Source organism: Coptis chinensis, chromosome 1 (genome assembly GCF_015680905.1).
Source record: "Coptis chinensis isolate HL-2020 chromosome 1, ASM1568090v1, whole genome shotgun sequence".
Lineage (NCBI taxonomy): Eukaryota > Viridiplantae > Streptophyta > Magnoliopsida > Ranunculales > Ranunculaceae > Coptis > Coptis chinensis.
In genome coordinates this window covers 22,429,451-22,442,500 of record NC_141456.1, presented here as the reverse complement: position 1 = coordinate 22,442,500, position 13,050 = coordinate 22,429,451, and the positions used below count along the sequence as shown (strand labels likewise).

General features: G+C 36.2%; 2 protein-coding genes and 1 pseudogene across 3 annotated transcripts in view; 1 reads left to right on the top strand and 2 right to left on the bottom strand.

Moving 5' to 3' along the window:
- The window catches only part of LOC147522926 (uncharacterized), a 573-nt gene extending 384 nt beyond the window's left edge, over positions 1 to 189 (bottom strand). The window contains exon 1 of the mRNA XM_086569030.1: positions 1 to 189. This exon is cut by the window's left edge and continues 384 nt beyond it. Within this exon, the coding sequence (XP_086425156.1) occupies positions 1 to 189 (189 nt within the window).
- A 4,873-nt stretch (positions 190 to 5,062) lies between these two features.
- On the top strand, positions 5,063 to 8,678 carry LOC147522925 (AAA-ATPase ASD, mitochondrial pseudogene; annotated as a pseudogene). Its single transcript, XR_015215194.1, has 2 exons — positions 5,063 to 7,088; positions 7,854 to 8,678. The product of XR_015215194.1 is annotated as an AAA-ATPase ASD, mitochondrial pseudogene (transcript).
- Positions 8,069 to 13,022, bottom strand: LOC147522924 (farnesyl pyrophosphate synthase). Its single transcript, XM_086596086.1, has 13 exons — positions 12,775 to 13,022; positions 11,555 to 11,739; positions 11,336 to 11,360; positions 11,108 to 11,223; positions 10,924 to 11,010; positions 10,695 to 10,811; positions 10,514 to 10,602; positions 9,841 to 9,892; positions 9,338 to 9,433; positions 9,211 to 9,255; positions 9,013 to 9,102; positions 8,854 to 8,925; positions 8,069 to 8,403 (listed from the first exon to the last, which is right to left on the bottom strand). The coding sequence occupies exons 2-13, from the start codon at positions 11,687 to 11,689 to the stop codon at positions 8,275 to 8,277; spliced, it is 1,053 nt and encodes a 350-aa protein (XP_086452212.1). The 5' UTR covers positions 11,690 to 11,739; positions 12,775 to 13,022; the 3' UTR covers positions 8,069 to 8,274.
- Positions 13,023 to 13,050: the final 28 nt, after the last annotated feature.

Genomic DNA, 13,050 nt, shown 5'->3' with positions numbered 1-13,050 from the left:
AAAAGCATCTTGTATTTGGTCTTGACAACCTCCATGTTGCGCCCACATTATTTCAAACCTAAATGGCCGCCGGACAGGTACCCTGTCTTGAATCAACTTTAAAATCAGAAACTTATGATCTGAACTGGTAGACAACTCATGCCGAACTCTACAGTCAGAGAATCTTGAACGCCAAACTTCATTTGCCATCATTCTATCAATTCATTCCCATATTCTGTGACGACCATTCTGTCTATTCGTCCAGGTGTAAATACTACCAACAAACCCCAAATCAAACAACTCAAATTCATCAATCATATCCACGAAAGTCATAACTTTGGAGTAATTAAAAGGTTTTCCACCACACTTTTCTTCTGGACATGTTATTTCATTAAAATCTCCCATGATCAACCATGATTCATCATTAGTCGGTTTGAACATAGTAAGAACAGGCTACTGTAATCTCCGAATGAAAGACTTAGAGTTGCCATAGACACACGACAAAAGGAAACATTCGTTTACTCCATTCACTTTTACAGAGAGTTTACAGTGAATGAACCATGACTCAGACATGATCACTTCGACTACCACACTTCTTTCCCAAAAGATCCACAACCCACCAGACAAACTTTGGCTTGGTACTACAAAAGACTCAAAATCCCCTAATCTTTTAATTAAACTGACTCCTTTATTTACAGAACACTTAGTTTCCATAACAAACATACATATAGGCCTAACATCCTTGATTTTCTTTTTCAGCTCCTCCATCATCGAAGGTCGGCCACTCCCTCGACTATTCCAAGATAACAGACTCATGGAATCTTTGGGGTCTGCTTACGGCCAGAACCCTTAATCGAGTGATGTTTTTTTCCTTTTCCAGCTGAAGTCTTCTGCAGTATGTTAGGATGAACAATAGCCACCTCATGGTCCTCATGAACAGGAGTTTTTCGTCTAGCCTCTCGATCTTCCGCAAAGAAACTTTCCACCATTTCATTGAACTTCTCCCTGTCTTGTTTCATCAATTCTTTGGCTGCAATCCCTTGCGATATTTCCTGCCTTTTAAAAGAGTAACCCTCCTCCTGTACATTATGATCTTGTAACTGCGACAAATCTATGAAGTGGAGATTCTTAGGATCACTAGAAATCTGGGCAAATCCTGGCGGGCATTCTAGTTCATGCAAGGGATGAAAATTTTGGAAAGCTATTTGAGTTGAAAACCCCATCTGTCCAGGGTTGTGCGCTTCCACCGTTAGAGGTAACTGATCTTGTGTAGTTTGCCATTCATGGTCATTGCTTGGACCAACAGTAGCATTCCGCTGAGGTGATGAGATATCAATGATCATGAGTCCTTTTATTGGTTCAGCATTTGTATTCATTCGCTTCGAATTCACAGAAAAATCACCCACATTTGTAATCAGCGGAAGAAGTGGTTGGTTAAGATCAGTACCAAACAACAGCGAGAACCCAAATACAAATCGGTCTCCAATGGGTTTAGGAACAACCCGAGTTTTGGACGAGTAAAACTGAAACCTTTGTCCGCCTGGTGAAACTCTAACTTCATTCCCATGACCTTCTTCTGTTATATTACAAGTTGCGAAATGATGTCCGATAAAGCCACACTTAAAGTAGAAAACTGGCAGATACTCAAAGACAAAAGAAATCCAGTCAACCCCATTAATGGATTCCAGTAGCAGAAAGCCAGGAGGAATTGGGTCGTGGACATCAAGCAACACTTTAACTCTCACACAACTAGGTTGTGTTTCAGTCTTAGGATAAATCTCCAAAAATTTTAGATTAGACATATCAAAATAACTAGATTCAACCAGGTTGCCCTCAATAATCTCCTTATCCAAATAAACATCAAGATAATTATTTAAATGCATCCACACATAATACTTTGAGAAATTCAACTCCTTAGTTTCATAAAATTCCATCCATGGAATAATTTGAAAGATGTGCTGAGCTACAATCCAAGGCTGCCCCAGCATGAGTGCAGCCACCTGTTCCTGAGACTCCATCCTAATTTGAAATATTTCACCTTTATAAAAAACCATGTCTTCAATCTTAAAAGGGTACCATGCTTTTTCAAGTGCTGATTTGATTGTGGTCAGATTCAGCCTTCCGTCCAGGACACGACCAAACAAAGTCATCTTATTGTAACCCACATATTTACTTTTCATTTTCTCAGATGTGGTGATCATAGGAGGATTTGTATAAGGCATCTTCATTTTGGCATCAAAATCCATAGCTAGAAGTTCAATAGAATTGGGTTTTTTGGAGGGAGACAGTAACGTTTTTGTGTTAGGGGTCATGTAAAGAAGGAATTGAAATAACTTGGTTTGATGAACTTTGAAGAACCACGGAGCTTCCAGCAACCCCTTATATAGCCCAAATTCTCTAGCATTCCAACCACATTCAAGTAGTCTCAATTCAGCCTCATTTCTTGCCCATTCATACAATTCCATCTGTGTTAAGAAAACCCAATAATCTATCCATAATCTCCTTGTTATAGAACTAATCCGCCAAATGGCTACCTCTTCACTCAAATCATCATTGCCCATAGATCTCTCAACCCGCACTAAGACTAAAAAGAGTCTCGATTAAGACAACCATCATAACATGTAATCTCTATTAAATCTTGTTTAGACATTAGCAAGATTTGATCCCAATCTCAGCAGAAAGCACGATACCCAGGAAATTTATCTCCACATAATAACCGTGTATTACACGTCAAAGATCAGCTGAAGTTATAAAAGAAGCAAAGTATCTAAAAAGAAGTAAACACCCCGTGCATTGCTTTCTTGAAGACCTACATAATAATCAAGAAATTGGGCCTTCGGCCCAATTTCAATTCAAAACAACTGTAGAGGACAGTGTTTTGTGATAATGACTCACAAAACCATTTTCATCAATGAAATAACTCACGGACCCAATTTCTTAATTTTAATAACTCTCAAGGACAAAATAAATTGGCCCGGTTTATTTTATATTTCTTAAATACCACTTTTACTCTTTCCTGTTAATAAACAAAATTACGAGTGAGAAAACCTAAAACCCCTTTCTTCTCCAACTGACCTGACTTTTTGATTCATGACGCACCTTATCAAACTACAAATTGAATCCCTTCCCTGTTTTAATCAACGAAATTACGAGAGAGAAAACCCAAAACCCCTTCCCTGTTTTAATCAAACGAAATTATAAGAAAAAAAAAACTAAAATCAAAGTTGAGAAATAGACGAAGTTGTGCGAAGCTTCAGTTATTTTAAAAAAGTTGAACAAAGATGACAACCATTATCCAACAAATCAAAGACATTGAAGATGAAGTATCACACCATTATCATTTTATCTATTTTTTTTTTTAATTAAACCCTGGTGGATCTTTAGCTCAAATGGGCGAGCACTTTGGAGTTATCCAAAAGTAATGGTGGTTCGATTCCACCAAGATCCTCTAAAATTTTAATGTTAATCAAACAATGATTGTTCATTTTTTACTGTTGAACACGTATTGTTCATACCTACTTTAAGTATGAACACGTATTGTTCATATCTGTTTTTGGTATAAACATTTATTGTTCATATCTGCTTTGGGTTCATGTGTTTTTGTTGATATGAACATGTATTTTTCATATCTGTTTTGGGTATGAACAATCAATGTTCATACATATATGAACATTTATTGTTCATATATGTTTTGGGTATGAACAATCAATGTTCATATCTGTTTTGGGTTTATGTTTTTTTTTAAAACATATATGAACAAATCAATGTTCATATATATTTTGGGTATGAACATTTATTGTTCATGTTTGTTTTGGGTATGAACAATCAATATTCATATCTGTTTTGAGTTCATGTTTTTTTGGGTATGAACCCACGGTATGAACAATTAATGTTCATATATGTTTTGGGTATGAACAATCAATGTTCATGTCCGTTTTGGGTATGAACATTTATTGTTCATATATATTTTGGGTATGAACAATCAATGTTCATATCTGTTTTGGATGTGAACATTTATTGTTCATATCTATTTTGTTCATACCTATTGTTCATAGCTAATGTTCATAATTTAGAGTATGAACAATTATTGTTCATATCTGTTTTGGATTTATGTTTTCATAGCCACAATCAATGTTCATAGCTGATGTTCAACATGAATATGTATGAACAATTAATGTTCATACCTATTGTGGGTATGAACAATCAATGTTCATAACTGGATCAATGTTCATACATGAATAGGTATGAGCAATGCTTGTTCATAGCTCAAATAGGTATGAACACTCATTGTTCATAGCTAATGTTCATAATTGGGGGTATGAATAATCAATGTTCATAACTATTGTTCATACATGGATAGGTATGAACAATCATTGTTCATATCGTATCGTATCGGTATGAAACAATCAATGTTCATAACTGGGTTGTTTCAGTTGGGTCGGGCCATTTATTTTTTTTCTTCAGAAGTATACTTGACCTTTCATCTACCCGAGTCGTTCTTATTTCGCGTCAAAGGTAAACTTGAACTTTCATCCACCCGGTTTTTGTGAGTGATTACAAAAATAACGTGTCCTCTAGAGTTCCTCTTTCAACCGATTTGTCCTCTAGTGTCGCTCTCTATATAATAATAGTGTCTTTTTGGTAACTGACCTATAATAATAGTCAATCTCCATTTACAGATCGAAAAAAGAAAATAAGTAGAGGCAAAATAACAACAAAAATAAGAAAATAAAAACGAAAAATTACACAGAGTGAAAAACAGTAAGCAAATAAAAGAGTTAGGGCCTTAGGGAGTTAGGGGTGAGCATCGATTTGTCATCCAACGAAAGTTATTAAATCCTTGTAAAAGTTATAACTTATAACCTAAAAACAAATCTTTGGAAACTCATCCAAAATAGCAAAGGTAGATTTGGCAAGGCTGGATATTTCGAAACAAACTGAGCTTCAAAATATCTAATAATACATCATTGCAACAAATCACGAGTCGTAATCCTATCCATCTCCTTTACGCGTATGAGTCAAACCGTGTTGAACGCTGTAACTATTTTGAAAGATGTCATGCATCTTATACAAGGTTGGGCACATTTGTATCAAAATCTTCTGAACCCAAGAACGGCTTAAAGAAGCTAAATTTTCTCCACAATGACCAAAACCCAAATTGAGCATGCATCTTATACATGGTTGGAGTGTTGGACACGTTTATGTCAAAATCGGTGAACCCAAAAGCTGCTTAAAGAAGCTAAGCTTTATCCACAACGTGCAAAATAAAAATGACCGCAGGAGAGCAAGTGTGGGGCAATTTCCATATCACAATTTGTGGCACAAGATTTCTTCACACCATGGAAAAACAGGAGTGACAGCAAACTTCACATTATAAAGACTTGTACAACATTCGAAAAAAAATACATGGAGAACCTCTTGGGATTTTATTAGAGAGCCACCTTCCATTCTATACATTTCTACTGCTAGCACCCTTGTGTCAAGTTTTAGTCATTTGGAGTACACTCTTTGTTGCTGCATTTTGTGTTCCTACTTCCTAGCCATAATATGGTTTGGATGGGGGAGATGTGGAGTTCGGGGATGGGAACATCAATAGCCAGCATTATGTTCTTATATGCAATGGTTCAACAATATTTTCCTTATTATCTTCAAGAGCATATAGAAAAGTTTGTTCATCGATTCTTTGGGTTTCTTTATCCTTATATCCAGATAAAGATTCATGAATATACTGGAGAGCGTTTCGAGCAGAGTGAAGCCTATGTCGCCATCCAGACCTACCTTAGCACCAATTCTTCCAAACAAAGCAAGAGGCTAAAGGCTGACATCGCCAAGAACTCTAAGAACCTAGCCCTTAGCATGGATGACAACGAAGAGGTCATTGATATATATCAAGGTGCCAAATTTTGGTGGGCTTCATATAAGACCACCTCCGGTAAGCAAACTGTCTCTTTCTATCCCACCGATGCTGATGACAACCGATACTACGTACTCACATTTCACAAAAAACACCGCGGTATAGTTACTGATTCATATGTGAATCATGTATTGGAAGAAGGGAAAGCAATCCGGTCTAAAAATAGGTTGAGGAAGCTTTATACTAACAACCCAAGCGGTAACTGGTATGGATATAGCAAGTCAGTATGGAGTCATGTATTATTTCGTCATCCATCGACCTTCCGTACCCTGGCAATGGATCCAGAGAAGAAGAAAGAGATTATCGACGATCTTACAACCTTTAGCAAGGGCAAAGATTACTATGAGAAGATTGGGAAAGCATGGAAGCGTGGGTATCGTCTATATGGTCCTCCTGGGACAGGTAAGTCTACTATGATTGCTGCCATAGCAAACTTCTTGGATTACGATATCTATGATCTAGAACTAACAACTGTGAATAATAACACCAAATTGCAAAAACTACTGATTGAAACATCAAATAAGTCTGTTATTGTGATCGAAGATATAGATTGTTCACTTGATCTAACTGGCCAGAGAAAGAAGATGTCAAAAGAAGAAGAAAAAGAAAAGAAGGATCCTATTCCAAAGAAGGATAAAGAAGAGAGTGGGGATGGAGGCAGCAAAGTTACTCTATCTGGCCTTCTGAATTTCATAGATGGACTATGGTCTGCTTGTGGGGAAGAAAGAATTATCATCTTCACTACTAAACTCGATCCAGCTTTAGTTCGAAGAGGACGAATGGACAAACACATTGAAATGTCATATTGCACCTTTGGAGCATTCCAAGTGTTGGCTAAGAATTATTTGGACCTTGACACACCATTCGTTTGAAAATATTGAACAAATGTTCATTGACACCCAAATCAGTCCAGCTGACGTTGCAGAGAATTTAATGCCGAAAACTACAAAGGGAAAATTTGCAGAGCTTTGTTTGGAGAACTTAATCCAAGCTCTCAAGGACACAAAAGAAGAAGCAAGGCTGAAAGCAGAGGAAGAAGCGAAAGAGCGTGACTTGTGCACCAAGGATGAATTGATTGGTGTTGAATCAGCGACCAAAAAAGAAGACAAAGGAAATGGTACAACTCAACCAGGGGAAAAGGAAAAGAGTGCCACGGATGGTAGCAATTAGGATTACTATAATCCTTGTTACTAAGGTATATCAAAGCAGCTGTTGCACTTTGTTACTTCTGTTTCAAATTAAATTATAGAATTTAGAATTAGGTAACACAATGTATCACCGTTTGGCATGATAATCCATTTTATGGTAAATATTTATTATGAGTTTCATAATTGATTTTGGATAAAAAAAAATTGTTTGGTAAAATTTCTTAGAAACCAACCATTATCACATTCTCAAAATAAGATAATCCATTAAAACATAAACAAAAAAAAATAGCTTAAAGAATGAGAAACAAAAATTATAGAACTTTCTCTTGAAATCAATTGCCCTATTTTAATACTTCTTGGATTTTGGTAATTTCTCTTTCCATTTTTTGTTTGTTCATTAAATCCATAATTGTTTTGTATATGGTTGTGTGGTATCATTTCTTCCATAAAGGTTTATCTAAAAACTATTTATGCTAGAATTGATTTCAAAAACATAATTATTTATACTTAAAATGGTTGCCAAACGGCCCCAACAGGTAAAAAAATTTCTAGTATTATGTTCATTTCCCAGATCTAATGGATAGTAACTCTTCTTCTCATTTCACAATTACGTTGTTCTTCTTCCTAATTGTTGTTGGCATTTTATTAGAACGTCCAATGAACACCCTGTCTCATACTGAACCATGCAAGCTCGCAAAAATACCCATTGTGGCATAGATACATCACTTATTTGCCTTCTCATCTTAAAGCCAATTTTCGAAATTATATTATCGGCACTATATTTTGTTTCATTCCTAAAAAGACCCTTGCAGTCGTTGCAGAACAGTTGTGATGTCACGACTTTGACGTGAAGAAAATGCAGAGTACACCCAGCAGATGCAACTGTGATTATGGGATCAGTAGATGTTCAGCACCTGAGAAGTTTGTTCTATAGACTTCTCAGAGGTAATAGAAGTTAAAGATGTGAGGTAGACATTTTTGCCAGGCAAAGTATGTGAAAAGCAGGAGACGGCTTTGCTCAAAAACAGAACAAAAGGATGTTCTTTATCGCGGCAGAACAAAATAAGAGAAACTGCACCAAGATAATGTTACACAAAAATAGGATACAAAGACATACCTCCTCAATCGAAGCAAACAAAATGATTCCACAAGGGAAAAAATATTGGAACTTCATTTCAACCACATTCCGTCTTTCTCCTTCTCTTGCATCTTTGAAAATCTCAGCATGCTTTTTTACTTCTGCCTCTTGTAAATCTTCCCCAAGAAGGACTTTAAAACTGCTTGGACGGCTTTGCTTGGATGAGCTTCAATCAAAGAGATAAGCTTTTCGTAACTCTTCGCCTCATACTCCGCAAAAACACCCTGAAACAATGCAAGATAAGCATGTAGATACATTCTATGATCCAAAGCAAAGAAAGAAACAGCCGTAAGCAGTACTTACTACCAATTTTAATAAGACTTTGAATCCATATGCTAATTATTTATAATTTTTGAACCTAAAGATTTATTATTTTCTGGACAATTGTGGTCCAGGTAGCGTAAATGCGTCTAGGAATATGTTGTTACTTTCTTTGCTTTACTGAAGGTTCTTGGATGTAAATTTCGTCATTTGAATATAGGATAAGGATTAATGCTCACCTTATTCTTGTTATTCAGTGCATATTACTCTATTTTATCAAGGTCATGCTCAAATGCACGCTCATCTTGGTGTTTGTCCCCCAAAGAAAAGAAGTTAAATAACTAGTCTACATATCTCAGCTATCTCACTAGCTTGTTCGATTTCCGTCAATCACTAAAAGGGGGAGTTCAAACCTGCAGGTTAAGATCTTTATAAAGTTCCTTTACTTTAGCAACACATGTTGGATCGGCCTTCCCATAGTTCTCCTGGAAAACCCTTCACAAATTAGCAGCTAACACCTCAGCCAGAATTTAAGAAGAAGAAAAAAGGGAAGAGAGAAATGAAATTTTTACATATAACAATTTATTCTGATCTATATTGGCACGTTCGAGTGCTTGTACAACCAACCAAGAGCACTTGAAATCTTCAATATCTGTTCCAATCTGTCAGTGCAAGAGAACACAATTAGATCTTTGAAAGAGATCAAAATCTTGTTAGTGACTATATGATTTCTAATCCACCTATGTATTTAGCATAACCAGAATACATACCTTACCAATCACTTCCGGATCACCAAAGCAATCCAGATAATCATCCTACGAAGACCAAGCAAACTGTTAATATTGTAGAACAGAAATTTAGCAATGTGGGCTGCAGGAAGTTTCAGAAAGAGTTTACCTGCACTTGGAAGTAAGTTCCCATTTCAATAAGAACATCCTTAACAAGAGTGTGGTTATCCAAATTCTCACCAGCCATTAGCAATGCACACGCTACCTGCATATAGCAGTAAAGTAAGCACCAGATAGTCCATTGATATTCCAGAGGATCTAATGGGAGATTTCATGGTTAACAAAATGAATCAAACAGACGATCCTAAGCATCAAAGTATTATATTTATATTAACAACCGGCACATAAATCAGATGTTTAACAAATGGTTATGATCTCTCTCAGGCAGGCCTAATTCATTGATTGGTCCAGATGTTAATAACAGGTACAAGAAAATGGATTTTTTCTACTACACGTAAAGTTGAGATTTGCCAAACGTCAGTTACAGATTGTGTTATGTGTTAATCAGAAGACCCTATCATATTAACCTACACTTGAAGCTATAGAATTGACAAGAATTCATATAATCACTAGAACCATGTTAAGGCACAAACAAGAGGATATTTCACTCACTGGGAGATAAAATGAGTAATAAGCAGTTTTGTATTGAACGATACGACGGTGCCTGCTTGGAAACCAAACCATAAAATTGGTTAGAAGCATGTATAAATTTACTGAAAGAGAGAACTGTAACAAAAGTGATAGTGTGCTTTATGTCAACTATAATGAAAAAAGACACTGCATAAGAACTAGAACGGAGTTTCATAGTCATCTTTACATCTCATTCAAATCTAAGATATGAGCCATATTTACTGCAGCAGAAAATTGGACCATCTTACGGATGGAGATGGATAGTGTAAGGCTAATAATGTTGGAGTCTTCTACCCACATTACATTAGAAGGCCTGCAAAAACATAGCCAGGGTAGTGTGTTCATGAGGCATGTGAACTATGCAGAAGATAATCATGTGTCACATACTCACACCGTCGCATTCTTTTTTACTAGCTTTTGACCTTTGGTAAATCAATGTTCATAAGCAATACAACCATTGTTGTTAACTTTCTTAGAACTGACCAATTGGAAATTAGTCATTGTTCATTGTGGCCAGAGAACTTTGCATATTCAATTTCATAGTGGCCCGCCTACCAAATGTCTGAAATTGATCCATAATGGCATAGTCAACTACTTTTTGTGTGCATCTATCAATATCATTCCTCTAAAAAATGGATTTAGTTTTCTTACTTACACTGGTAATGTGTACTTAGATAGATCTTTTTCTCCTTGCAATGTGGTAATCAGATCTATCATTTGCCCTGAAGCCGTCTGGAACTCAACCTGTTGAACATTGAGACAGATTCAAAATCAATATACAAATAACTTCTTTGAAGTAAATGCAAAAGGAGAACACTCTACTCAAAGATGGTCACCTCATTAAATAACTCCATCAGCTCTATATAGTACGTCTTTTCTCTGAAGTGATTTTTAAGAATTCGGGGAATATGGTTACGAAGTATAATTCCGTCGTTAACAGCAATCATGCCAACCTAAAATGGACATTTGAGACAAATTACTACCTCTTAGAGGCTATAAATCCAAATACTAATTGCCTGAGGTAGCATCGCAGCACACTAGACCACATCCATTACTGTTACACACCTTCTCCACTCTGAACCAACAAGGTTGACCTCGCCGTGTGTGTGAGTTGTCCATTATATCATCAAGAACAAGAAAATATGCCTGAAGCTGCATGCATCATTGATGAGAGGTTCAGATACCCATCGACCAGAACATCCAAGAGTTTAAGAAAAAAGGTTCTAAGCACAGCAAACATAAGTATTACCCATTCAATACACCAACCAAGTGCAGACGCAAGAAATACTTCATTTTCGGTCAGACTTTTTCCTTCATTCAGCAATTTGTAGCTATCAATCACAGACAATCCTCGATTCAGCTTCCCTGCCAATAATAAAAATCAACTATTGCTGGAAAAGTCCATTCACGTGCAGCTTACAACCAAATTAAAAATTTAAGGGTTACAAAACATTGAAATAAGTAGTCTAATATTAACCTCCAGGTACATTGTAGTCCAGCATCTGCAACAAATAGAACACGGTTGATCAGGAAAAAAATAACTAGTTTAGATAGTATTGAAGTGTAGACAGAGCATTAATGGGTAATTAAGTAACCAAACCCTGTGTTTTTTATCCAAATTTACACAAACCTACATAAAGAAATAGTCTAAGAATTGTAATTATTATATGAAAATGGAATTGATATGTAATCTTACACGCTCTACCCATTGGCGAGAATCATCGGTGAATTCGAAAGAATGATCTTCAAGAAGCTCAGATTTGAGAACAGAGTACACTTCCAGGAAGGTCTTCCTCAAATCACTCACTGGTCCGTTTGAGGCCGCCGCCATAATGGTTTTAACCACGCACACAGAGAGAGAGTTAATGCGACAGAGAGAAGCTGTGAATGGAAAAAAGAGGATGGAATGCACGAAGGCGTTTAGATCTAGTACTAGTTGTGACTTGTGAGTTGTGACTACATAGTACAGCTGGTATGACTCATAAACTTATAACTAATTAAACGATCTATGGACACTCTGGACACTGGACACTCATTCATTCAGAATGACGCACAAGAAAATTATCCAATTATCAATCAATACATTATATTCCAAAAATATTTTATTTTTACTCGGCTCAACTTTTTTATTTTTGGTAAACTCCACATGCTCCATTAATTAATGTTTTAACTGGGATATACTCTCAGGCCCAGCCCATGATTAGCAACGGGCTTAAAGTGTTTTTTTGGAGCCATAAATAGCAGCCGAAATACTTGGAAAATAAAATTCAAAAATTTAGGCTCAAACACATAAATTGACTAATCATTTCGGGTTTTAAGACAAAAATGGGGTGACATCAGCCATATATGATTAATAATTTCGCTATAAGAGCATTTTCAGGCTGACGTTAGCCCCAAGTTATTTTTTATTAATATCAATTATAATCTTCTCTGATATATATGCAAACACCACTATGCATATATGATATGCGCTGTATGTGTACACCAACATGCACACACCATTATGTATGTGTGCAACAAACATACAAATACTACTACCACATATGCATACACTAGCATGTATGTGTCCAACAAACATACAAATACTACTATGCATGTATACAACATGAAATAAATGAAATTTCTCATGTTAGTTCTAACATAAAATGTGAGTGTGCTAAGAGTCAAAAACAAAATTGAAAAGTCACGTGGGATTTTGATTTCACTGATAAAAACTTTAATGAGGTGAAGTCCATCCAATATTTCGGTTTTTCAAAAAACCGGAAAAACCAATATAGAGTCGGAAATATGGATGATTCCGAAATCAGTTGAAATTTCAAATATAAAAAGAGTCGAAATTTGATGAATTTCGGTTTTTGAATTTTTCGGAATTCCAAAAATTATGAAATCCCAAACTATGGTTAGGAAGTTACGTACCTAGGAAACCAGGCCGGTTACTCCACAGCCCACAGGTTCACTCAGTCAGAAGGCATGAAGCTTCAAATCATACATGAACCATGACGCAGTAGTTGGTGACTTTTATTCCAATGCCGGCCAAAGGCTATACGACACGGAAACATACATGGATGTCCTTATCAGAGCTCTCCAAAGAAGACTATTTTCTAAACGATCTTTTCTTCTTTCTTCTCGTGTGAAAAGATTTGTTAAGTTGTCCCCACAACTTTGGTACGTGCTCAATGGCTGATAGAAATT